The sequence below is a fragment of the Dromiciops gliroides genome, chromosome 3 (genome assembly GCF_019393635.1).
Source record: "Dromiciops gliroides isolate mDroGli1 chromosome 3, mDroGli1.pri, whole genome shotgun sequence".
Classification (NCBI taxonomy): domain Eukaryota; kingdom Metazoa; phylum Chordata; class Mammalia; order Microbiotheria; family Microbiotheriidae; genus Dromiciops; species Dromiciops gliroides.
This window is the reverse complement of record NC_057863.1, coordinates 360,606,785-360,631,051: the sequence shown is the minus strand read 5'-3', so window position 1 is coordinate 360,631,051 and position 24,267 is coordinate 360,606,785. Positions and strand designations below refer to the sequence as shown.

Below are 24,267 nucleotides of genomic sequence, written 5' to 3'. Positions count from 1 at the left end.
GATGAGTCATTGACAATGCTGAAATTAAAAACCTGAGAAAGTGGAAGGATATTGGTGGTGCCTTTAATAGAAAGAAGGAAGTTTAGAAAAGGGGAGAGTCTAGATAGAAAGTTAAATGTTCACTTTTAGAAACGTTTGTTGAGTTTAAGATGTCTCTAAGAATCCAGTTTAAAGTGTGATTGGAGATTGAAACTCAGAAAGTAGAGTTAGATATTCACAAATGCTCTGCATATGTATGTACACATACATATGTATGTGGAAATGTATGCCATCTGAATAGAGATGACAATTATACATATGGGAACTGTTAACATAACATAAAAAAGTATACGGAGGGAAAAGAGCAGAGGGACTGACACATTGAAAGACAAAACAGTACTTTAGAGGAAGAAACCCCAGTTTTGACTTATCTTTTGGGAGTGAAAATCCAATTAGGATCTGTGATTTGGATGCTGAACCAGCAAAAGAGATGGGGAAGGAGCAGTTAGATACGTATGAGGCAAGCCAGGAGAGAGTAGTATTACAAAAACTAAGAATAGAAAGAGAGCATCCAGGAATAGAGGGGCTAACTGTCAAATGCAGCAGATAGATATGGAGGATTAGACAGACTTAAAACAATCATCTCACCATTAAGAGACCTTTGGTAAGTTTGGATAGAACCGTTTCATAGAGTAATTAAGTTGAAAGCCAGATTTCAGAGGGTTATGGAGGAAGAACAGGAAGTAGATACATTGAATATAATCACTTTTTTGGAGGAGTTTGGTGAGCAAGGGAATGGAGATCTGTGATAAGTTAGTTGTTTTCTATTCTTATGTTGGTGAGAAAGGGAAGGGAGATCCATGATGAGTGAGCTTTTTATCCATATGTCAGTGTTTTTTGAAATTATTGAAAAACCACACCCTTAGAGAATTAGAGTTAAAAGGGATAACAGGCCTCTAGTATACTCCCAACCTTCTGGTTCCAAAGAGGTTTTGTGAGTTCTCCCAGGCTGCACAGGTAGTAAACAGCATTATTGATATTCAAACTCAAGTCCTCCAACTAAATCCAAATTATTCCTACTACAACTCACTGTTTGAAGAACAGAGATAGTTTTGTTTATCCTCCTGATTATAAGTATCATGTAGGTCATAAGAGCACAGACATGCATGCTTGTGCTAAAGCTGATTACAAACCCTGGGGTTGAGCTGTTTTAATTGGTGAGTAAATAAAAGCAAACTCACATAGGCAACTCTATACCAGACCACACTTCATATATCATAGAGTTGTCCACCCAGGTCATCTTCTCTTTTTCTGGCCTCTCCATACTTTTCCACCATATATGCCCCCACCCACCCCCTTTCTGTTTTCTGCTCTGGACTCAGTAATCAAATCAGTACCTCCCTTGTTTTTGGAAAGGGAATATGATTCAGCTTCCCTGTGGCAACTTCCTTTTCCTTTCCTTCGCACCATTTCTCTATTTGGATTATTTCCACCATTCCATTTTAGAGTATAAGGTCCTTGAAGGCAAGGACTACATAGTTTTAGCATTAATGTTCCTACTTTTTTCCACAATGCTAGGCAATTAGCAAGCACTTAAATACTTTTTCATTCATTCAAATCACTGTCTTGGATATTAATTCAGAGTACAAGTGGAAGAGAGATTCCCTATGGATGAGAGGTCCTCCAGATACTCCTCTTTGTAGATGATACTGTGTTGATTTTATCAACCCACTGAATATTGTAGTACCTTTTTATTAAGATCCATAGTTGGGCAGCTAGGTGGCGCAGTGGATAGAGCACCGGCCCTGGAGTCAGGAGTACCTGAGTTCAAATCCAGCCTCAGACACAACACTTACAACACTTACTAGCTGTGTGACCCTGGGCAAGTCACTTAACCCCAATTGCCTCACTTAAGAAAAAAAAAAGATCCATAGTCATTCAAAAGTTTGACTCAACTATCCATAACAAAATAGTCAAATGGTTGAAGAACCTATTGTTCAGAGTTTGAAAATGAACTGAGCCTAAAATGCATTAAACAGGAGCAAGAGGATGGGCTGCATTGCATTTGGGAAGTTGTACAATCCATTAGTGTTCCCAAGCCTTTCCCTGAAACAAATGTCCTTTTAAAATAAAAAATCAGTTTTCTTTCAGTAATGCTATATGGCTGTGAACCATGAGATTCCATAATCTCTGAAGAAATAAAGTTGCAAATAACCCAGAGGATAATGGAAAAAATTTATTTGAGGGGGTTGTTGAGTGCTTTATCCACTGCTCCACCTAGCTGCTCCAGTAGTTTCTTTTTGATGTGAAAGCAGTTCAGTTCTGAATCAACAAACTTGCTTATTGGTATCATACTGAAATCCTGCTGTAAAAATAGCAACTTTGTTAGTTTTTGTTTCTGTAACACATTCAGCACATTCTGCTACTGTTCCAGGATATTATTGTCTGTTGTGGTAAGGTGATCGATACGAAGAGACCTTTTTACATTTACATGGAAACTGGGAAAGAGGCAATTACCATGACCAGTTTATGTCTTTGGCCTCTTTCCCGTGGCATCCTCACATTTACTTCTGTAACACCTACTTTCCCTCAGGCCTACACATAAACCCGGCAATGAATGGTGCATGTGTGTGTGTGTATGCCTTCACGTGCTTGCATACAGATATACATTCATATTCTCAACAATGAGAAAAAGGCCCCAGCTATCAAAATAGTCAGGGTAAAGATTTCTGGGAAAGCTGTTCTCTACCAATAGTTAGATATTCATAGCAGCTATGCCTATTCAGTTCCTGAACAAGAATTTTTTGATAGTATTAAGGGTCTTGTAACAAGATAACCAGTGAGGCTTTGGGCTTTTAAATTGTAACCATGTGAGTCATCACCAGAAGAATAAGGCCAGAGCCATGCCTATTGTCTGTACATAGCTGTCTTTGAGGAAGTAGTTCCTTATTTACATGCAGACAACACATAGGCTTTCATATCTTGGACAGCACTTCTCCCTTTTAGGATGTTCAAAGCTATTGACCGTTGATGTGTTGCCAGTTTAATGTGATTTTAGAACAGTGCTTAAGTATTTCATCATGTTAGGCACCATGTAGAATCAAGTTTTTACTGTTACAACCACAATGAGGAGCAGATAAAGCCCAATAAGCTTGCTTTTAGAAAACCTTTGTATTGTTTAATGAGATAGTAACTTTTTTCCTGGAACAGCTAAACATAGAAAGTTATTTTTATTTATTCTGTACAACAGTTCAGCATAACAATAATGATTTCATGAAGCATTCTACCACATACTTTTTTTTCTCAGCATGTCCATATTTTGGACTGTATATTACCACACCTTTCACAGGTAATAGATGTGAAACTGACCATGATTATTCATATGATTGCAGAAAAAAGTTTTACTATCATAAAATAAAGTGTTGAGCACCCTAGTATGATGTATCTATGACCTAGCTTAAATCTATACTTTGTGTTTTTGTTCTTGAGAATCAGTTTTTATTCTTAATGATAGTCATTGGAATATAGTAATTGGAAGAGATTTCCCACATTGGCAGGAAAAGGAACCTAAATAGTGATTATGACTCACAGTTACATGTGAACACCTCTCGTTGCTTTGGGCAGGCTCTAGAAACATGGAAAAAACCCTTTCAGACTGATCACAGAATGTGAAAGTTAGATGGGATCTCTCAGTAGCTATCTAGTCTAATTCATACCTGGAAAAGAATTCCTCCTACAATATACTAGACAGATGTTCATTCAGTCTTCAGTTTAATTTACTACATTCAAGGTAATCTATTCTACCTTTGAAAAGCTCTGTTGACAAGTTTTTGTTTACATGAAGCCTAAATTTGCCTCTGTGATATACTCCGCTCCTCTGAGGAAAATACTGTTTCTGTGCTATAATGTCTTAGTCGTTGCAATGTTCTAGAGGCATTTTGGTTGGTTAAAATTAGGCCTGTTCCTCTCAAAGGAATTAGAACCACATCAAGGATGAGAACCAGAATTTTCCTTTTTTCTAATCTAGACTAAAGTGAATCTCCCAGGCCTACCCAGTAAACTTGCTGTTGATATTAACTGACATTATCTTATTTCTTTACATTCTGCATTAACCATCACATGTGCCGGAACCTTCTTTTTTTTTCTAATCTCAGTAGTATTTTATTTTTTCCCAGTTAGATGTAAAGATAGTTTTCAACATTTGTTTTTACGAGATTTTAAGTTTCAAAATTTTCTCCTTCTCTCCCCCTATCCCAAGACAAAAAGCAATCTGATGTAGGTTATAGACGTACAATCACATTAAACATATTTCCACATTAGTCATGAAATATGAAAGAAGAATCAAAAAAGGGGAAAAAAGCTCAGAAAAGGAAAAAAAAACCCAAAAGTAGAAAAAGTGTGGTTTAATCTGTATTCACATTCCACAGTTCTTTTTTTCTTGATGTGAAGAGCATTTTTCATCATGAGTCCTTTGGAATTGTCTTGGATTATTGTATTGCTGAGAAGAGCTAAGTCTATCACAGTTGATCATCATACAATGTTGCTGTTACTCTGTACAATATTCTCCTGGTTTTGCTCACTTCACTCAGCATCAGTCCACTTAAGTCTTTACAGCTTTTTCTGAAACCTGCCTGTTCATCATTTCTTATAGCACAATAATCCATTACATTCATATACCACAACTTGTGTAGTCATTTCCCAATTGATGAGCATCCCCTCGATATTCAGTTCTTTGCTACCACAAAGAGAGCTGCTATAAATATTTTTGTACATGTGGGTCCTTTTCCCTTATGATCTGTTTGGGATATAAATCTAGTAGTGGTATTGCTTGAAGGGTATGTACAGGTGGTTTTTTTTGTTTGTTTGTTTTGGGTTTTTTTGGTGAGACAGTTGGGGTTAAGTGACTTGCCTAGTACCACACAGCTAGTGTCAAGTGTCTAAAGCTGGATTTGAACTCAGGTACTCCTGAATCCAGGGCCGGTGCTTTATCCACTGCGCCACCTAGCTGCCCCAAGGGTATGTACAGTTTTATAGCCCTTTGGGCATGGTTCCAAATTGCTCTCCAAAATGATTGGATCAGTTTACAATTCTACCAGCAATGCATTAGTGTTCCAATTTTTCCACAGCTTCTCCAATATTTATCACTTTCCCTTTTTGTCATATTAGCCAAACTGATTGGTGTGTACCACATTCTTCTTGAGGCTTCTACTGGTCCCCCATGTGTTAATGTCCTCTGCATGTGGCCTTGTGTCAATATTTTTGTGCATTTAATATATATCTGTATTTGTATTTGTCAACCTCCCTATTAGAATGTAAGTTCCTTGGGGACAGAAACCATTTTGCTTTTGTCTTCTTATCCCCATTACAGTACCTAGCACATAGTAATAATTGGATTTGATATGTTATGGTCAGGGCAAGAAAATATATGTGTAAATATAAACCCGGGGACCATAGTCTGCATTTATGTATGGTGGGAAATAATTTAGGAATGATGGAAGAGATGAGCTCTATTTAACCATAGCTATTATAACTAGAAAGACAGCCATAATCTTAAGCATCAGTTCTATAGACATTTTCCATTCCTCTTTAGCACTGGTATTAGGTTAATTTGGGGACTTCAAGACTTGAGAGACTTGAAAAATCTGGAAGTCAGTTCAGAAAAGTGGCCCATGGTGCTTCACTGCTGCAAAGAAGTGAGAGGAAATAGTTTCTTATATCTCTTCTTTCCATCTAAGTCCTTATAATTTTGTAGCGTTCGTTTGTTTTGTTTTTTAAATGTGCAATATTGAAGTAAAGCCAAATGTTTTCCTTGTTCTACCTTAATTTACATCAATTCATATGGCTCTCCCTGCTTTTCAGTATTCTTTTCATCACTTTCTTACAGCACAATAATAAACCACTGGGGCAGCTAGGTGGCATAGTAGATAGATTTCCAGTGCCTGGAAATAGGAAGATCTGTTAAGTTCTTCTGATCTGTCCTCAGAAACTTACTAGCTAGGTAATCCTGGGCAAGTCACTTGACCTCAGTTTCTCATCTGTAAAATGGGGGCACAATGGAGAAGGAAATGCAAACCACTCCATTGTCTTTGTATACACACGTCTCCTTCCCCCAAAAAACCAAAAACCAACCCCATGGACAGGGTTCATGAGGTCAGATAGAGTTGGATATGACTGAATGACTATACAACAACAATAGACCATTACATATCTGAATTAGTTTAGCCATTCTACAGTTGATAACAATGTACCTTGTTTCTAGTTCTTTATCATAAACAGTGCTACTATATTTTGGTGTATATAATGCCTTTCTTTTTGTTTATTGATCTCTTTGGAGTATAAGCTTAGAAGTATTGTCTCTTGGTCAAAGAGTATACGTATGGACATTTTTGTCATTTGCTTAGCATAATTCCAAATTACTTACTGGAATGTTTGTACTAATCTACAGTTCCACCCATAATGTCTTAGTATGCTTGTCTTTCCCCAACTCTTCCATATCTTCATTTTTTGTCATCATTGCCAATTTTCTGGATGTGAGGTGAAACTTCAGGGTTTGGCTTTGTCATTCATTCATTCATTCATTCTTAATTTTCTCTTATTATTAGTGGTTTGGGATAGTCTTTCATATAGTTGTTTAGTTTGAACTTCCTCTTTTGAGAACTATTTGTTCATATCCTTTGGTCACATATCAATTGAAGAATGGCCTTTTGGTCTTATATATATATTTTTTCCCTATTTCTTAGATATCAGACCCTCCTCAGAGGTACAAAATATAAAGACTTTCCCCCCAGTTCACTGCTTCCAGTATTAGCCTAGTTCCCTTATTTTTGTTTGTGTAAAAGCTTTTCAACTTAATGTAATAAAAGTTGCCTCTTTTGACTTTTCTGATTACCTTTATCTCTTATCTGGGTAAGAATTAACTTACTAGTAATAGTAACAGCATCAATTAGCATTTTTATATACATATATAGTACTTATATACTATAGTACCTATAGTATTTATATCATGTGTATAGATATATAGGTATAGATAGTACTTTATGGACTACAAAGAGATTTGTTTATATTATATAGGAAGCTAGATAATGCAATGGATAGAGTGCTGGACTTGGAGTACTCATCTGTAAAAATAATAACACCTAGGGGGCAGCTAGGTGGAGCAGTGGATAGAGCACCAGCCCTGGATTCAGGAGGACCTGAGGTCAAATCCGGTCTCAGACACTTGACACTTACTAGCTGTGTGACCCTGGGCAAGTCACTTAACCCTCATCCCACTCTCCTCCCCCCCCCCCCCCATTACACCTGCCTCCCAGGGTTGTTGTGAGACTCAAATGAGATAATAATTGTAAAGTGCTTAGCACAATACCTGGCCTACTATATGCCTATATATATTATATATTATAATGCTATTGTTCTCATTATTACTGTGGTCATCGTCCTCATAATCTCATTTGATCCTTACAACTACTCTGAGGGGAAGGTAATATTATTGCTCTCATTTTAAAGATAAAGAAACCAAGACCGAGAGTATGAATAACATATACAGGTCACACATTTAGTAAATGTCTTAGTGAGGATTTGAACTCAAATATTCCTGACTCCAAGTACAACACTCTATCCACTCAGGCACATAGGTACCCATGGACAGGAGTGGTATATGATCAGTTTTTCATCTACTGTTTTGTGGTATAGTCTATAACATTCAGCTATAAGATGTGTTTGAAACCTAATTTTTGCTTGGCTTTTCTAATTTTCCCATCAGTTCTTGACATAAGAATTCTTCCCTCAGTATTTTTTTTGGGGGGTAGGTATGTGGTATATTGAACACTTCATTATTGGGTTCACATATTTCAAAATCTTCCTTTTCTGTCTGTTCATTGATCTACTATTTTTTAACTAGTATTAATAGTTAACATTTATATAGTGCTTTATGGTTTGCAAAGCACTTTATATATTATCTCATTTTATCCTCACAGCAATCCTGGGAGGAAGATGGTGTTTTTATCCCTGAGTTACAGATGAGGAAACTGAGGCAGAAAGAGTAAATGATTTTCCAGAGTCACACAGGTAGTAATGTCTGAGGCCAGATTTGAAAATGACTGCAGATTTAGCACTCTTATTGTGCCAACTAGCTGCCTAAAACCGTTGCCAAATGGTTTTGATGATTGCTACTTTAAAATATAGTTTGAAGTCTGGAACTGTGATTTTTTCCCTTCATCTCTTCATTTTTTTCATTAGTTTTCTTGTTATTTGAGATCTTTTGTCTTTCCAAATGAATTTTGTTTAAATTTTATCTGGCTTTGTAAAAAAGTATCCCTTTGGTTTACTTTGATTGGTAGCATTAAATTTGTAAATTAACTTTAGTAGGATTGTCATTCTTAGTATGCTTAACCATGAGCATTGAATATTCCTTTAACTTTAATTTGTTGGGTTTTTTTGAAGCAGGTTAACGAAAGAAAAAGCCTCTAAAAATCAGAAAGTAAGCAAACCTAAAAGAAATACAAAAGAAGAAATCTTGAAATGTATAGGACACAGAAATAAATTAGAAAACAAAAAGAGTTAAGAGATAAACAAAACTAAAAACTCGTTCTTCAAAAAGACTAATAAAATTAATAAACTGTAGGAATTTATCAGCCAATCTTAGGAAAAAGATATGGATGGGACATTAAATAAACCAAATTAAAAATGAACAGTGTAAAATCATCAAAAAAACTCAGAAGAAATATAGTGATCAAAGCCTATTATACACAGTCATGGCACTAAAACTGAGAATTTAAAAGAAATAATATCACCCAGAAAACTATAAAATGCTCAGATAAGCAGAATACTAGAGAACTTAAATACTTCATTCTCTAAAGGCAACCCCCCCCAACATACACCCTACCTTCTTTTCAAATAGATTTACAAGAGAATCCTATCAAATTTATAAAGAACAGTTAATGTCTGTATTATACAAATTCTTGCAAACAGAGAAATCACTACTAAGATGGTTCTAATCAGTCCAAAATATTACTGCAAATGTATCAGGAAAGGATAAAGGATAGAAGGGAATTTATGGACACATATCATTGATGAATATCAATTAAAACACATGACCATTGCTTCCTTTACTTTCTAATCTTTATAAACATTGTATATTTCAGCTTCATTCCCACTGCACCCCAACTTTACACCTCACCTTATTTCATCTCCTAGTCTCTTTTTATATTCTCTATTACTCCAAATTATGCATTCCAAATGTACAGAACATGGTGATGAGGACTTCATCCAGAGTGATGGTCATGTGAGTGGTGACAAGAGGAAGGTTTTTATATGAAGGTAGATGGGCAAGACTTGAACACCGATTGGATTAATTGGGGATGGGAGAGAGAACTCCAAATTTGCTTTCCTTGGTAACTACATATATGGCTTTGATTTTGATAGAAATGAAGTTCAAAAGAGGGCTGTGTCTAGGGGGAAAGATAATTCTTTTGGACCTACTGAGTTTGAGATGCTTTGGGGACATTCAATTTGAAATAGTCATTAGGCAGTTTATGATGCTTTACTAAAGCTCAGGAGAGAAATTAGGGCTGGCTGATTGATTGTTTAATTATGTGGTTGCTATGTGCCAAGCACTGTGTTTGTATCTCTGGCATTTAGAACAGTTCCTGGCACATGGCAAGGGCTTCATAAATATTTATTAACTTTGCTTTCTGAGTCCTAGAGTTACAAATACAAAATGAATAGTCCCTGTCCTCAAGGAGCTTACATTCACAACACACGAAGCAAAAGGACTGGGTGGAATACTTTGATTTAAGCTAAAGGAGTGGTACCTGGTCCCAGAGGAGAGAGTCACACAGTCTTACCAGGATCAGTGACAAAGTTAATTTGATTATGTTTTAGAACTGGAAAGGATAGGAAGGGGTGGCAGGTATAGAGAATTCTGGCCAGTGGAGTGGTGAGTAACTGGAGACAGCCAAGCTCCAGAGCCAGAGTTTTGGGTGTGAAAGGAGTTTGTTGTTCTAGGCTGTTCTGGAGAAGCAGGGGAGTAATCTATGTAGCAATGATAATTTAACCATTCTGAACTGATAAGGTCATAATGGTTTAAGGAGAAAAGAGAAGAGGTTACCAGGATACTCCCACAATTAGAGGGACAGATATTACAGTTATATTATAAGAGAGATAAAGCAAAATAAATGATATAATGGTTCAAGAAAGGGTTCACTTCTATTAGGGGGCAGCCAGCAAAGTTTCATGAGGAGCTGGGCCTTGAAGGGTGGGTAGGCTTTTGGTAGATAGATAGATGCTATGGGACAGCATTTCATGTAGAATAGAAACAACCTTGTGATAGTGATAGGAAAGAAGAGTATATATGTCGACATAGCCCAGTTTAGCTAAAATCTTGCGTCTAAGGATGGGGTCCTATGGGGGAAGAGCCTTGAATGCTAACTTGAAGAATTTGAACTTTGTTCTATTAAAAATGTGAAATCATTAAGAATTTGTGTTCAGGAAGACTTATCTATTGTTTAGAAGGGCCTGGAGGGAGGAGTAGACAAAGGAGAGAGAAGTTATTGTATTAATTCAAGTCACAGGTAAGTAGTGCTTCATTAGAATGGAGGGAAATTGAAGGGATGCCCATCATTTGGGGAATGGCTGAACAAGTTGTATTTGATTTTGATGAAATACTGTTGTGCTATAAGAAATGATAAGCAGGATGGTTTCAGAAAAACCTGGGAAGATTATTATAATGAACTGATAGAAAGTGAAGTGAGCGGTCAGGAGATCATTGTACAAAGTAACAGGAATATTGTAGAATGATCAACTGAATGACTTAATTATTCTCAGTTAGATGATCATTCAAGACATTTCTGAAAGACATGATCTCCAGAGAAAGAACTGATTGAGTCTGAATGCAAAGGGAAGCATCCTCCTTCTTCCTATCTTTCTCTCTCCTCCTCCTCCTCCTCCTCCTCCTCCTCCTCCTCCTCCTCTTCCTCTTCCCACTTTTATTTAAAGGGATTTTGTTGTTGTTTTTTGTTTTTTTGGTGGGGCAATGAGGGTTAAGTGACTTGCCCAGGGTCACACAGCTAGAAAGCATCAAGCATCTGAGGCCGGATTTAAACTCTGGTTCTCCTGAACCCAAGGTCAGTGCTTTATTCACTGTGCCATCTAGCTGCCCCCTATTTAAAGTTTTGAGTTCCAAATTCTGTTCCTCTGACTTTTCATCCCTCCCTCCCCTTCCCTCTTCCTGAGACAGTAAGCAGTCAGATATAGGTTCTATGTGTGCAATTATGTAAAATATTTTTATATTAGTCATTTTGTACAAGAAGACAAATAAAAGAAAAAAATGAATGTGAAATATAGCATGCTTCAGTCTGTATTCCAATAATCCCAGTTTTTTCTCTGGAGGCAGATAGTATGCTTAATGATTAGTCCTTTGGTATTGTATTGCTGAAAATAACTTAAGTCATTCACAGTTCTTCATTGAACAGTATTGCTGTTACTGTGTACAACGTTCTCTTGGTTCTCTTCACTTTACTCTGCATCAGTTCATGTAAGTCTTTCCAGGTTTTTCTGCAATCATCCTGCTTGTCATTTCTTATAGCATAACAAAATTCCACCATCATCATATACCACAGTTTGTTTAGCCATTCCCCAATTGATAGGCATCCCTTTGATTTCCAATTCTTAGCCACCACAAAAAGAGCTGCTATAAAATATTTTTGTGCAAATAGGTCCTTTTCCCTTTTTTTGGATGTCTTTGGTATATATACCTAGCAGTGGTGTTGTTGAATCAAAGGGTATACAGTTTGATAGCTCTTCAGGCATAGTTCCAAATTGTTTTCTAGAATGGTTAGATCAGTTCACAACTCCACTAATAATCCATTAGTGTTTCAGTTTTTCCACGTCTCCTCCAACATCCAACATTTTCCTTTTGTCATATTAGCCAATCAGCACAGGTTCTTGTTGAGGTCAGCATAGTTTTTCTTTCTTCTATTCCATTCTGATTTTCACTCTGTTCCATTAAGGAAATTTGTTTTACTGAAGAAAATTATGAAAATTTGACCAGGTTATGTCAGAAGTTGTGTATGATCTCAGGAACAAGGCTATTTTTAGTCACATATAAGATGTACTAGCTTTGTTTGGAATTAAAACCAAAACATAACTCATTAATCCTGCTATAGTTTCAATTCTTTCATGAATTGAAAGCTATTTACAATTATAGTCAATAGCTTTCTAGTTTTTTTATACCTTATACTTCACCACATAATTTGTGATGCAGAGTCCCTGGCCTTCTTGCTGTTTCTTACATAAGAAACTTCATTTCTTGGCTCCAAACATTTTCTCTGACTGTCTCCAAATCTGTAATGCTTTCCTTCCTCATCTCTGCTTCCTGATTTCTCTGCCATTCTTTAAGTGCTAGCTAAAAGTTTACCTTCTGCAGGAATCCTTTTCCAATCTCTTTTAATCCTAGTCCCTTTCCTGTGTTAATTTTTTTGGGGGGGTGGGGTGAGGCAATGGGGGTTAAGTGACTTGCCCAGGGTCACACAGCTAGTAAGTGTCAAGTGTCTGAGGCCAGATTTGAACTCAGGTCCTCCTGACTCCAGGGCCGGTGCTCTATCCACTGCACCATCTAGCTGCCCCTCCTGTGTTAATTATTTCCTGTTTATCCTGTATAAAGCTTTTTGTACATAATTGTTTGCTTCTTTTCTGTCCCATTGGATTGTGAGCTCCTCAAAGCCAGAGACTGTCAATTACTTTTCTTTGTGTCCCTACCACTTAGCACAGTGCCTGGTAAAATATTCATTAATGTTTAGCCAACTAATGACACTTATGCAGATCTGCAATTTGCTTGTAACTTAAGTTCTGTTTATTATTATCATATTAAATACCTAGTATGTCTACAAATTGTTTGAAAATACTCTAAAATATAGTTAGAAATGTAAAGTCTTATAATTCTAGTTTCTTATTCATTTTGCATATTTTATTATTAATGTGTACCTTTTTTTTTTTTAAAGTGAGGCAGTTGGGGTTAAGTGACTTGCCCAGGGTCACACAACTAATAAGTGTTAAGTGTCTGAGGCCGGATTTGAACTCAGATATTCCTGACTCCAGGGCCGGTACTCTTTCCATTGCGCCACCTAGCTGCCCCGTATGTGTACCTTCTAATAGGCCTCACTAGTCTCAGCTATCAGAACAAGATTTTGAAGTGCATATTCATTATATTTTGAATATTTACAAATTTTTCTTTTAAGTTATTGTTAATTGTTTACATATTGAGTTTCGGTATAAACCGATATCACTAAAATATAAGACATTTGAAAGCTAGGTGTTTAGTGTATGCCTTCTGTGTTTAAAATTGGTATAAATATGCGCCTCTTTGTTTCTAAAGCCATTCTGTATGTGTGTGTGTATGTGTGTGATCAGAGGTAGATTTATATTTTACAAAATAATATAAAATTTATGTCTAAAAGAAAAAACCCTCAATTTTTTATAGATAGCTACAGGAGTTTACAAAATATAATAACAAGTGTATAAAACCTTCCCTCAACTTGGTCATTAAATACTCCTCAGAGAAATATAGAACTACAAGTTGTACTGTATCATTACTATGAATCTCATGAATTTTCCGGGAAAATTCCTGTAGTTACTGGAAAGTACTCTTGGAGGGTAGGGGCGAACCCAGTTAGTCAGACATAAAACATTTTGTCCATCAAAACAGTAGGAAATATATTTATTTTTATAGTTGGTGTTAAAAACTTCATTAAAAAAATGCTCAAAACTGATGACCAGTGAAGAGTTTTGTTAGTCTCTGCACGTGTATTATTCTTTCTAGGTGAGAAATCTTATTTTTTAGGTTCTTCAAATTGTCACAACTCTGATAAGTGTTGATTTTAATATTTTCTAGGTTAGGGGGCAGCTAGGTGGCGCAGTGGATAAAGCACCAGCCCTGGATTCAGGAGTTCCTGAGTTCAAATCCGGCCTCAGACACTTGACACTTGCTAGCTGTGTGACCCTGGGCAAGTCACTTAACCCCCATTGCCCCGCCCCCCCCCCCCAAATTTTCTAGGTTACCCATTCTATTCCCTTTTTGGCTTCTTTCTCTTTGAGTTTGAGTAAAATATTTTCACCTAATGCACCTACTTCTTTTTCTTGCCCTGGGGAAAAAGTGAGTTAGGGAAAAGGGCAGATTAGAGGTGATGAAGTTAAAAGTAGGAAGAAAGGATGGAAATGTATATAAATTTGCTGGATTTTTCTAAGTCATATCATGGCAATGTGGTTTTTTATTTGTGTGTGTGTGTGTGTGTGTGTGTGCGTGCGCGCGCATGCACATATATTCTCTCTCTCTGCCTCCGTCTCTGTCTCTAACATTGTGATTTCCCAGAAAATCAGACTAATATTTACTTAATAAATATTTACTTAAATAAAATAAATATTGCCAAGTCAAGTATGAATGATGAAGGTATACTCAATTTGTGCCATTATTATCCTCTATTAATTAACTATAGTTAACGTATTTAGCAAGCAAACATGAGAAAATGAACTACTTAACATCTGTTTATTATATTGTTTTTTTATTTATGTGATATCAAGATGTTAATACCTATACAGCTAATACATTCTAGTCTAATTGTCTGTAAATAATTTTTAAAGGAATACACATCCATTTTAACATGTGACCTATTGGCATCTCACCCCCAGGAAATCAATGTCTAATTTCCTCAAGAAAGCAAAAAAATCAGAAAGCCCCATCTAGGTACTAGTGATTCATAAGGTGATACAATGAACAAGACATGTCAGAGTCACTTGCAAGTCCATGCTTGTGAACATAGAATCCGCCTGTACTTTGATAAAACAATTGATAAAATAGGAAACTTAAAATGCTAATAGTACAAGTAATCATGTAATATGTACTCAGATTTTCCCCTATTTCAAGTAAATTTAGTACTTTAGTTGCCATATTAGTTTGTCTTGTTTAGGGATAGAATAATAGGTTCAATTTTATTTTTTATTATTTTGCTTTTGACAGTTTCTTAAGTGGCATGAAAAGAGCTATTACAATATTAAAACTAATATGTTCTTGGGTTTTAATGTGTCATCTTAATTGGTGGTGGTGGTGGTAGTAGTTTAACCATTCAGCTTAACTAAGTTAAAGTATGAATGTTTAATCTTATTAGCATTTTTCTTTTTCCTTTTCAAATATTGTCACTGATGGCATTTTATATTTTCCATTTAGCTTGTAACACTCCAAGAAGCAAAACTGCTGCTTAATGAGGATGATTACCTGATTAAGGCTGTATATGACTACTGGGTGAGGAAACGTAAAAACTGCAGGGGGCCATCCCTCATTCCTCAGATAAAACAAGAAAAAAGAGATGGCTCTACCAACAATGACCCTTATGTTGCTTTTCGGAGAAGAACAGAGAAAATGCAGACTCGAAAGGTAATTTGTAATTTGGATTTAATTTCATCTAACATAATGAATGGTATTTAGGAAATACTTAGTTTTTCTATTGTTAATAACTTAAATGGTTTTGAGTAATTTGAACATAGAGATTAATAGAATTTAATACTCAAAGAAAAACAATTAAACAACTTTATTTGAAATCTTGTTTTTCAGTAGTTCTTGAGTAAGGGTATCTCATTTTCAGCTTGTACTTTACATTTGCCAGTTGTGGAGGTCTTGCATGAACTTTACTTCCTGTGTAGACTACACAAATATAAATTAGCTTTCCATCCCAGTTTATCAGAAGTGAAGTAACATTCTCAATTTCAAGCTTTTCATTGATTTTAGAAAGACTTCTTTCACCTTTCTTTTGGTTTGGGTGTCTAGGGGGTATGATTGATTTCGAAGATTTAGTCAAAAAATGTCAGTAGCCACAATTTTCTTATTCTTATTAGCAGTATATACATAAACCCATCCTCTACCATGATCCATGGTTGGGAAAATTGCAAAGGCATGAAGTGTTAGAGTTGGAAACAGCTCAGTGATACTGATAGAGTACTGAGCCTGGTGTCAGGATGATCTAAATTTACATCTAGCCTCAGATACTTGCTAGATGTGCAAGCTTGGACAAGCCACTTAACCTCTGTCTGATTCAGTTTCCTCACTTCTAAAATGGAAATGATAATAGCACCTACCTCCCAGGATTGTTGTGAGGATTAAATGAGATAATATTTGTACAGTGCTTAACACAGTACCTGATACATAGTAAGTACTATATAAATGTTAGCTGTTTTCCAAGACCTAACTCACCTCATACTTCCTTTCTAGACAGAGCCAACTCACAGTAATTACTCCTTCATATTAATTATATTATACATTTGTTACTGAGTACAAGTTGCCTTGTGTTTTTGTTTTTGTTTTGTTGTTGTTGTTGTTTTGGTAAGTATCCTCCATCATCAACTAGATGGTCAGCTCTTCCAGGACAAGATCTCTCTTTTATTCCTATTTTAAGTCATGTTGTCTCACTAATGCAATGCCCTGAATATACTGTAAATGCTACATGTTTGTTTTGATGATCGATGTTTTTATTTTCTTTTTTTGAATGATTATTAGTGCCTATTTGAGTAATTCCTGGGTTTTAGGGTCTAGGTTTTACCTAGAAAGACAAAGAAAGGGAGAAAGGAGAATTCTTTTGGGGTTAAATAAAAAACTGATATATTTGTTTGGGATTTTTAAAATTTTGTGCTCAGAAATTTGATTTAAATGTTATTTAAGAATTTGCTTGATATGCTTTATTGAAGTTTTTTTCCCCAGAAGTTACAGCAAGTATTGCATTTTACTTATTAATAGATAGGATGCTAAGCCTTCACCTGTAGATTAATAGATTTTTCCTGAAACTCCATATCCTCTTGTAGAAAAGCACAGTCGTACTAAAAAAGCAAGGAAATCCATATATTTGCCATGCCTAAAAATATATGTATCATTTTTCAGTTCTTTTCCTACCAATCTGACCACTCTTTTTCACTCTTTTCTTTACTGGATGTTTTTAAAGGTTAGTAGCATTAAAAGTGAGTATCCTTCAGGGATCTTTCCTGAGCTCTCTTCTCTTCTCTCTCTGCAGTTTCACTTAGTGATTTCATTACCTCCCATAGATTCAGTTATCATCTCTATGCTGATAATTCACAAAATCTATCCAGCTCTAAACTCTGTCCTAACTTTCAGACTCCCATCTCCAAATGCCTATTAGGCATCTCAAATTGGTTTTGTCCTGTAGACATTTTGAGCTCAGCATGTCCCAAACTGGACTCATCTTCTGTGTCAAACCCTCCCCCTTCCAAACTTCCTTATTGCTGTTGAAAGTAGTACCACTCCCAGTCACCCAGGTTCCCAACCTAGGTGTCATCCTTGATTCCTTATTCTCTTTCACCCTCTCTTTCCAATCTGTTGTGAGTGCCTATCAGTTTTACCACTGTACCATCTCTCATATTTGCCCCTTCTTTCTGATGCTGCCACCACCCTGGGGTGTGTGTGTGTGTGTGTGTGTGTGTGTGTGTGTGTGTGTGTGTGTGTGTGTGTGTGTACAGATATAGATATAGACAGATATAGATATCCTCATCACCTCATTCCTAGTCTATTACAATAGTCTCCTTGTTGATCTACCTCCAGCAAGTCTCTCCTCACTCCTGTTCATTCTCCACTCAGTTGTTAAATTAATCTTCCTAAAGCACAGATCTGATCATTTCATCTCTTCTTCACACTCCCCACCCCTTATTTGGTCATCTTTCAGGGGCTTTTTGCCACCTCAAGGATAAAATTAAAAATCCTCTGACATTCAAAGCCTACTACCTTGTCCTTTCCTACTTTTTCAGTCTTGTTGAACTTTACTTTTCTCAACATCCTCTGCAATCCAGGGACACTTACCTCCTCTAAGACACTCTGTCTCCAGTTATTTTCATTGGCTGTCTTCCATACCTGGAATACTCTCCTTCTTAATCTCTACCTCCTTGCTTCCTATCTTCAAGTCTTAGATAAAAATCCCACCTTCTGTGAGAATCTTTTCTGTTCCTCCTTAATCTTATTAGTGCCTTCCTTCTCTGAATACCCCAATATAGAACAAGACTCCTTTGAAAGGAAAACAATATATAGGTATATAAGAAAAAACCGGTATTACCATATTTAAAATAATTATCATGAATATTTTTATTTTAACCCTTTCCATTCAAATAAAGATTAATAAAGATAAAGATCATTGCATTTATTCATTTTTTAAATCATCACATTCTTTATCTTTTTAGGCAATACGATTTTTTTCCCCATTATCTCTTTAGTATCCCATCTTTAGACTTACCTGTTCTGTTTGAAATGTGTCATGGGTGAGGCTGGGGGAGATTAAAAGACATTCAGAATATTAGAAGAATTACCTAAGTGTGCCATAGTTCTATTCTTAGCTCTTGGGGTTTTACCTAAAGTGACAAGTTTTCTTTTAAGGGTATTAAAAATGTAATTTATATAATATATATATATATATATATATATATATATATATATATATATATATATATATATATATATAATTTAGATTTTTTTTGTTGAAGCCAAACTTAGGGCCAATGAATGGCCTATATTTGGGCCATTGTGGGTATCAATAAGCCTTATCTAATTGATTGATCAAATTAATTGTTTATTAGAAAAGAATATGAAATTCAAAATTCACATTGTTGTTCATTCACCTATTCCCATTAGTTCAAATTCATAGCACTAATTAAGATATTAATAAGTAAACATTTAATTTTAACTTTCCTTTCTCAATGTCATTTGGGTAAAGCTTATTCATTATTTACATTTTTATTTGCCTTTCCTTTGTCCCAAATCAGAGTGAGAGGAAATATTCCATATCTGGTTATTTTTAGATATTTGGTCTTTACATACTTTATTAAAATTAAATGATTTTTAAAATTTATTGACTCTATTCACAAAAGTCTTTTAGTCTGCATCTTAAGTAGTAGTAAGAATAGTAGTAATAGTTTAGACTCGTGATTATTGTCTCTATGCTAAGATTGGAAAATTGCATTTCATTGTGAATTATAATCTTAAACTTGTTATTGTTCAATAGAATCGCAAAAATGATGAAGCCTCATATGAAAAGATGTTGAAATTAAGGCGAGAATTTAGCAGAGCCATAACTATTTTGGAAATGATTAAGAGAAGAGAGAAAACCAAACGGGAATTATTGCACTTAACATTAGAAGTTGTTGAAAAAAGGTAACTCAATACTATATCATAACACTTGATAGCTAGATGAGCATTTTTATGATAAGAGTTTTTAAAAATTACTTCTTCAGTGTGTCAAGAGTTTGTAATTTCAGTGGTATATGCACATCCTCTGTAGATAGAAATAGATCATAAACTATTCTTTAATAGCCTGTTTTTATAAGTCATAGCTGCTATTCTGGTTGCAAGCCTTTTAAAACTTAACTATGTCTTTAAAGCTTCGTAGGTCATATCAGACCTTGTGAAAAGAATGCATGGTTCACCCCATGCCATAATAATAAAGACATTGGAATAGGACTTTATTATTTTAGTATTTTCTAGCATTTCAACACAGTTTTGCCATTATGAGTACTGTTGAAATTCATCTATAACTTAGTATGTCATCTTTTGTTGTTTTGTGTGTGTGTGTGTGTGGTTTTTTTTTTTTTTTTGGGTGAGGCAATTGGGGTTAAGTGACTTGCCCAGGGTCACACAGCCGGTCAGTGTCAAGTGTCTGAGGCCGGATTTGAACCCAGGTCCTCCTGACTCCAGGGCCGGTGCTCTATCCACTGTGGCACCTAGCTGCCCCTCTTAGTATATCATCTTTAAGAATTACTCTAGGGGCAGCTAGGTGGCGCAGTGGATAGAGCACCGGCCCTGGAGTCAGGAGGACCTGGGTTCAAATCCGGCCTCAGACACTTGACACTGACCGGCTGTGTGACCCTGGGCAAGTCACTTAACCCCAATTGCCTCACTAAAAAAAAAAAAAAAGAATTACTCTAGCTGTGAAATTAATCACTGTGGTAATCAATTTTTATTAAATTTTTATTAAAATGAGCCAAGCTAGCTAGTCCATAGAAAATTGATATTCAGTCTATCAGTGGACCTTTACTAAAGTCCCTGATTTGAACTTCTCCAAAATTAACTAGGCTGCTTCTTAGAAAATTAAACTAATATAACCCATTACTATACTTGGTAAAACCTTTCACAGTTTGTATTCCACTGTCATAGATTTCATGAACCAAAGTTAACTATGCTGTGGTGTAGCATTAGAGTAACACTTTGCTAAGTATAAATATTGTTTAAAATTATAAAATATTGTGTATTTTTTAAAAAGATTTACATTTGTGGATCTTTGTTTTCATAAAAATCAAAATAAACTTAAACTTGAAGTGAAGTTTTTTTGTGATACTGTATAATATTTTTATAATATGGTCAGTATTCATAAAATAAAAAGTCAACCAGAATTTAAGAGGAATTAAGTTGTAGTTTCATTTTATAGTTGATTGGGTAAGCAGAACAGGCTTCTATTTCAGCTTTACTAGATGAAACTGTTTCTAAGATATATTTTCTGCTTTAGTATTCTTCTTAATTGATAAATGATGATCTCAGTACCTGAGGGGGAACATTCTGAATAATACTTTTCCATGTAAAGTGTAGAAGGTTTAGAAGTTGGCTGTATGTATATTGATGATGCCATGAAAAATGTTTTATTTTTTACTAAATCTCCAATATGAAGTTATTTTCTTTTGCCCTAAAAGTGGGATACAAAGAAGACATTCTTTGATATATTTGGTTGGTTCTGGCCCACTGAGGTTCCATTGAACTCATGTTTGTTTACAATATATAGCATTCCTTTTTGTCATATTTTAAAGATATCATTTGGGAGACTATGGTGGTGAAATCCTTAATGAAGTGAAAATTAATAGACCAGAAAAGGAAATATATGCCACTTCAGCAACTCTTCATAATGGAAATCATCACAAAGTCCAAGAATGTAAAACTAAGGTAAATACTTTTGAAGAGAATTACATCTGATTTTTTTGACCAGTCAAGTAAGTGTTGATTGCAGTACTTAAGTCTGTAAGTATAAATAAAAAAAAAATAACTTGAGTTTTTTATGTATCCTTTAAAGTAACTGTAATGTGTTTATAAACATTCTCCTTTGCAGTGTCCTTTGTTAATGGTGGCAGATTTTAAGAGATGGACATCAAAATTTAAAATTTTTTCTATGTAGGCTATTTATTATTATTATCGTCACCATTTTTCTTCTATTTAGGCTGTATGACTTTAGGCAAGTCACTTAACCTCTCTGTGCCTCAGTTTTCTCATTGGTAAAGCAAAGAGATTGGACTAATTGAACTTCAAAGTTCCTTTCCCACATTAAGCCTCATTGGTTATATTTATTCATTGCTTACTTAGGTGTGTGGTACCATTCAAAGTGTATTAGGATTGGGTTATGGATTCATTTTATTTGTTGTTATTTATATTCAATTAGCACAGTGCTGGTGCATATTAGGTACTCAATAAATACTTGTTGATTGATTGACTCTCTTAGAGGAGCTTTAAAATTTTTTTTTAAAGCCCAGTATTTACTCAAATACATAAAATACTTCATTTGACCATAGAAATGATATTAGGGTTTCAGAAACTGAATTACTAACCCTTTATGTGACCTGAAGAATATTTGGAATTAAGATTAGCTCCATTCTTTGGTTCTAGCAAAACCCTAGGAATTGATTGTTTCTAAACTTGTTGAAAATAACATTTATATTTTTCAAATATTAGTTATCTATTTTAGAAATGCCATATAGTAAACCTTCATTTGTTGTGGGTGCGTTTCTGAAGTGTATGACAAAACAATAAAGCCAATTCAAGATAAAGAGCATTTATTAAGCACCTACTACATGCCAGGCACTATGTGAAACACAGGATTTTTTTAAAAGCCAAAAGACAGTCCTCACCATCACATTCTGTATAGAAGGGAAACGATATGCAAACAACTATTTACAAACAAGCTACATACAGGATAAATTGGAGATAATCAACAGAAGGAAGGTAGTGTAATTAAAGATGATAAGAAAAGGTTTCTTGGAGAAGAAGAGATTTTAGCTGGGACTTGAAGGAAGCCAGGGAAATCAGGAGGTAGAAATCAGGCAGTAAGAGTCATTGGGGAGACAACCAGTGAATGACAATGCCCAGTCCAACAGGGAAAAGCAAGGATCCCAGTGTCAGGGCATGGCAGAGCATGGATAAGGTATAAGAAGACTGGAAACACAGGAAGAGACTAGGTTATGAGGTGCTTTGAAAGCCAAAGGACAACTACAGCTTCAAGTAGGAGTGCTCTTCCCTTGGGTGAGGACCAAAAAGAATTTTTTAACTAAGAAGAAAAAGATCAAGGTGTATGGATAGATGGAGGAAAGGTGCTCTTTGTTTTAGTTAACAAATAAAAATGTGTATGATCATAGGACTCTAGTGTTGGAAAGGATGCCTGAATCTTAAATCCTTTCCCATCCCTGGTCAGTGATCATTCAGCTGCATTTGTTAAGAATAATCAGTTCAGGGCAGCTAGGTGGCGCAGTGGATAGAGAACCGGCCCTGGAGTCAGGAGGACCTGAGTTCAAATCCAACCTCAGACACTTGACACTTACTAGCTGTGTGACCCTGGGCAAGTCACTTAACCCTCATTGCCCCACCCCACCCCACCCCACCCCCCACAAGAAGCAGGAATAATCTGTTCACAAGTCATAAATTGATGGAGATTTTGACTTTATTGAAGCTGAATTTTAGATACTGCCTACTTTAAAAAAAGGGAGCTACTAAATTTAGATTATATAGTATCTTAGTACTGGAAGGGCTCTTATAGCTAATTCTAGTTCAGTATCCTCATTTAATAGATGACTCAACTGAGGCTTAGAAAAGTTAAGTGACTTGTCCCAAACTGGAATTAAATCCCACGTCATTTAATTGCTATTCACCATGCCACATTATTTCTCTTTGTATTATGTGTCCATGAGTACTAGATTTTTGGTAGTACTCTTCATGTTGTATTTCCACTATAGGAAAGTAAAGCCTTTTTCTTGCCTTAGAATATTTCTCTTCAGAATATTAGAAACAAAATATTTTATGCTAATAGTTCTTTAACTTTTATTTTTATCAAGGAAGAATGTAAAGGTAAGATGATGATACCCTCATACATACACACACAAACACACATGCAAACGATTTTTCATCTTTAGTTTCCTACCTATCTTTTAGAGATACTTTCTTCTTCCAACTCAATTTTAATGTGTATCCAAAATTGTATAAACCTCAAGAGTATGCTTTAACTATTTTTATTTTTATTTTATTTTATTTTTTTTTTAGTCAGGCAATTGGGTTTAAGTGACTTGCCCAGGGTCACACAGCTAGTAAGTGTTAAGTGTCTGAGGCCGGATCTGAACTCAGGTACTCCTGAATCCAGGGCCGGTGCTCCATCCACTGTGCCACCTAGCTGCCCCGCTTTAACTCTTTTTAAAAGCAGGGCATGTCACTAAGAGTTCTTTTACAGAAAGTAAATTATAGAAAACATTTAAATTTTTGGTAATAAATAATTGATATAATTTTAGAGTGTTTAAAATTGTCATTTAAAATTCTGTTAATCATTAAATTTCTTCTTTTGCTTTTTCTGTCAGTGAAGGAAGCAGTCTATAATTTATTTCACTACTAAGAGTAAAATATTTTACTGGCTATCATAGCATGATAAACTAACAGATCTCAAGTAGAACTCATGTAGTACATTTCCTCGTCTCCAAGCAGAATGACTTTTAAATTATCTATAAATAGAGAACATTTGCCAGTGCAACAGATTTGGCTTTTGGACTAGCATTAGTGCAAATCATGCAATAAATCTGCATTCTTCATAGTCCAACCAACATGGCTTAATAGTTACCCTAGGGTAATGAGAGTGGTCACTTTGCTAGAAGTATGATCTCATTAACATATGCCTCCATTGAGGCAGCACTTCTAACAGGGCCTGGAACATAGTAGGTACTTCATAAATGTTTGTTGGTTACTGATTGATAGCATCTCGTACAATGCTTGCCCATCATTTAGAACTTGAGTTGTCCACAGCTTTTTGTAAATCTGAAAGGGGCATTTAAAAGTTCAATTGTTTAATTCAAAAATTACCATCAGAACCAAATATTTTTTCGTGTGTTGACTGTCAAACTCTTCATCTTCTTTATGTAAGACTTTAAGCCTGAATAAGTGTAGAGTTAGATGCCAAATCTTGCAAGTATGTATGTATTCATTTGTAATCAGTGTTTTTATTGTTTAGATTGATGTAGCTGGTA

At 35.4% G+C, this 24,267-nt stretch overlaps 1 protein-coding gene across 1 annotated transcript in view; it reads left to right on the top strand.

Annotated features, from left to right (window-relative positions):
- The window catches only part of EPC2 (enhancer of polycomb homolog 2), a 183,503-nt gene that overhangs the window by 122,089 nt on the left and 37,147 nt on the right, over positions 1 to 24,267 (top strand). Inside the window, 3 exon segments of the mRNA XM_043995732.1 lie at positions 15,194 to 15,400; positions 19,017 to 19,165; positions 20,809 to 20,941. Of these exon segments, the coding sequence (XP_043851667.1) occupies positions 15,194 to 15,400; positions 19,017 to 19,165; positions 20,809 to 20,941 (489 nt within the window).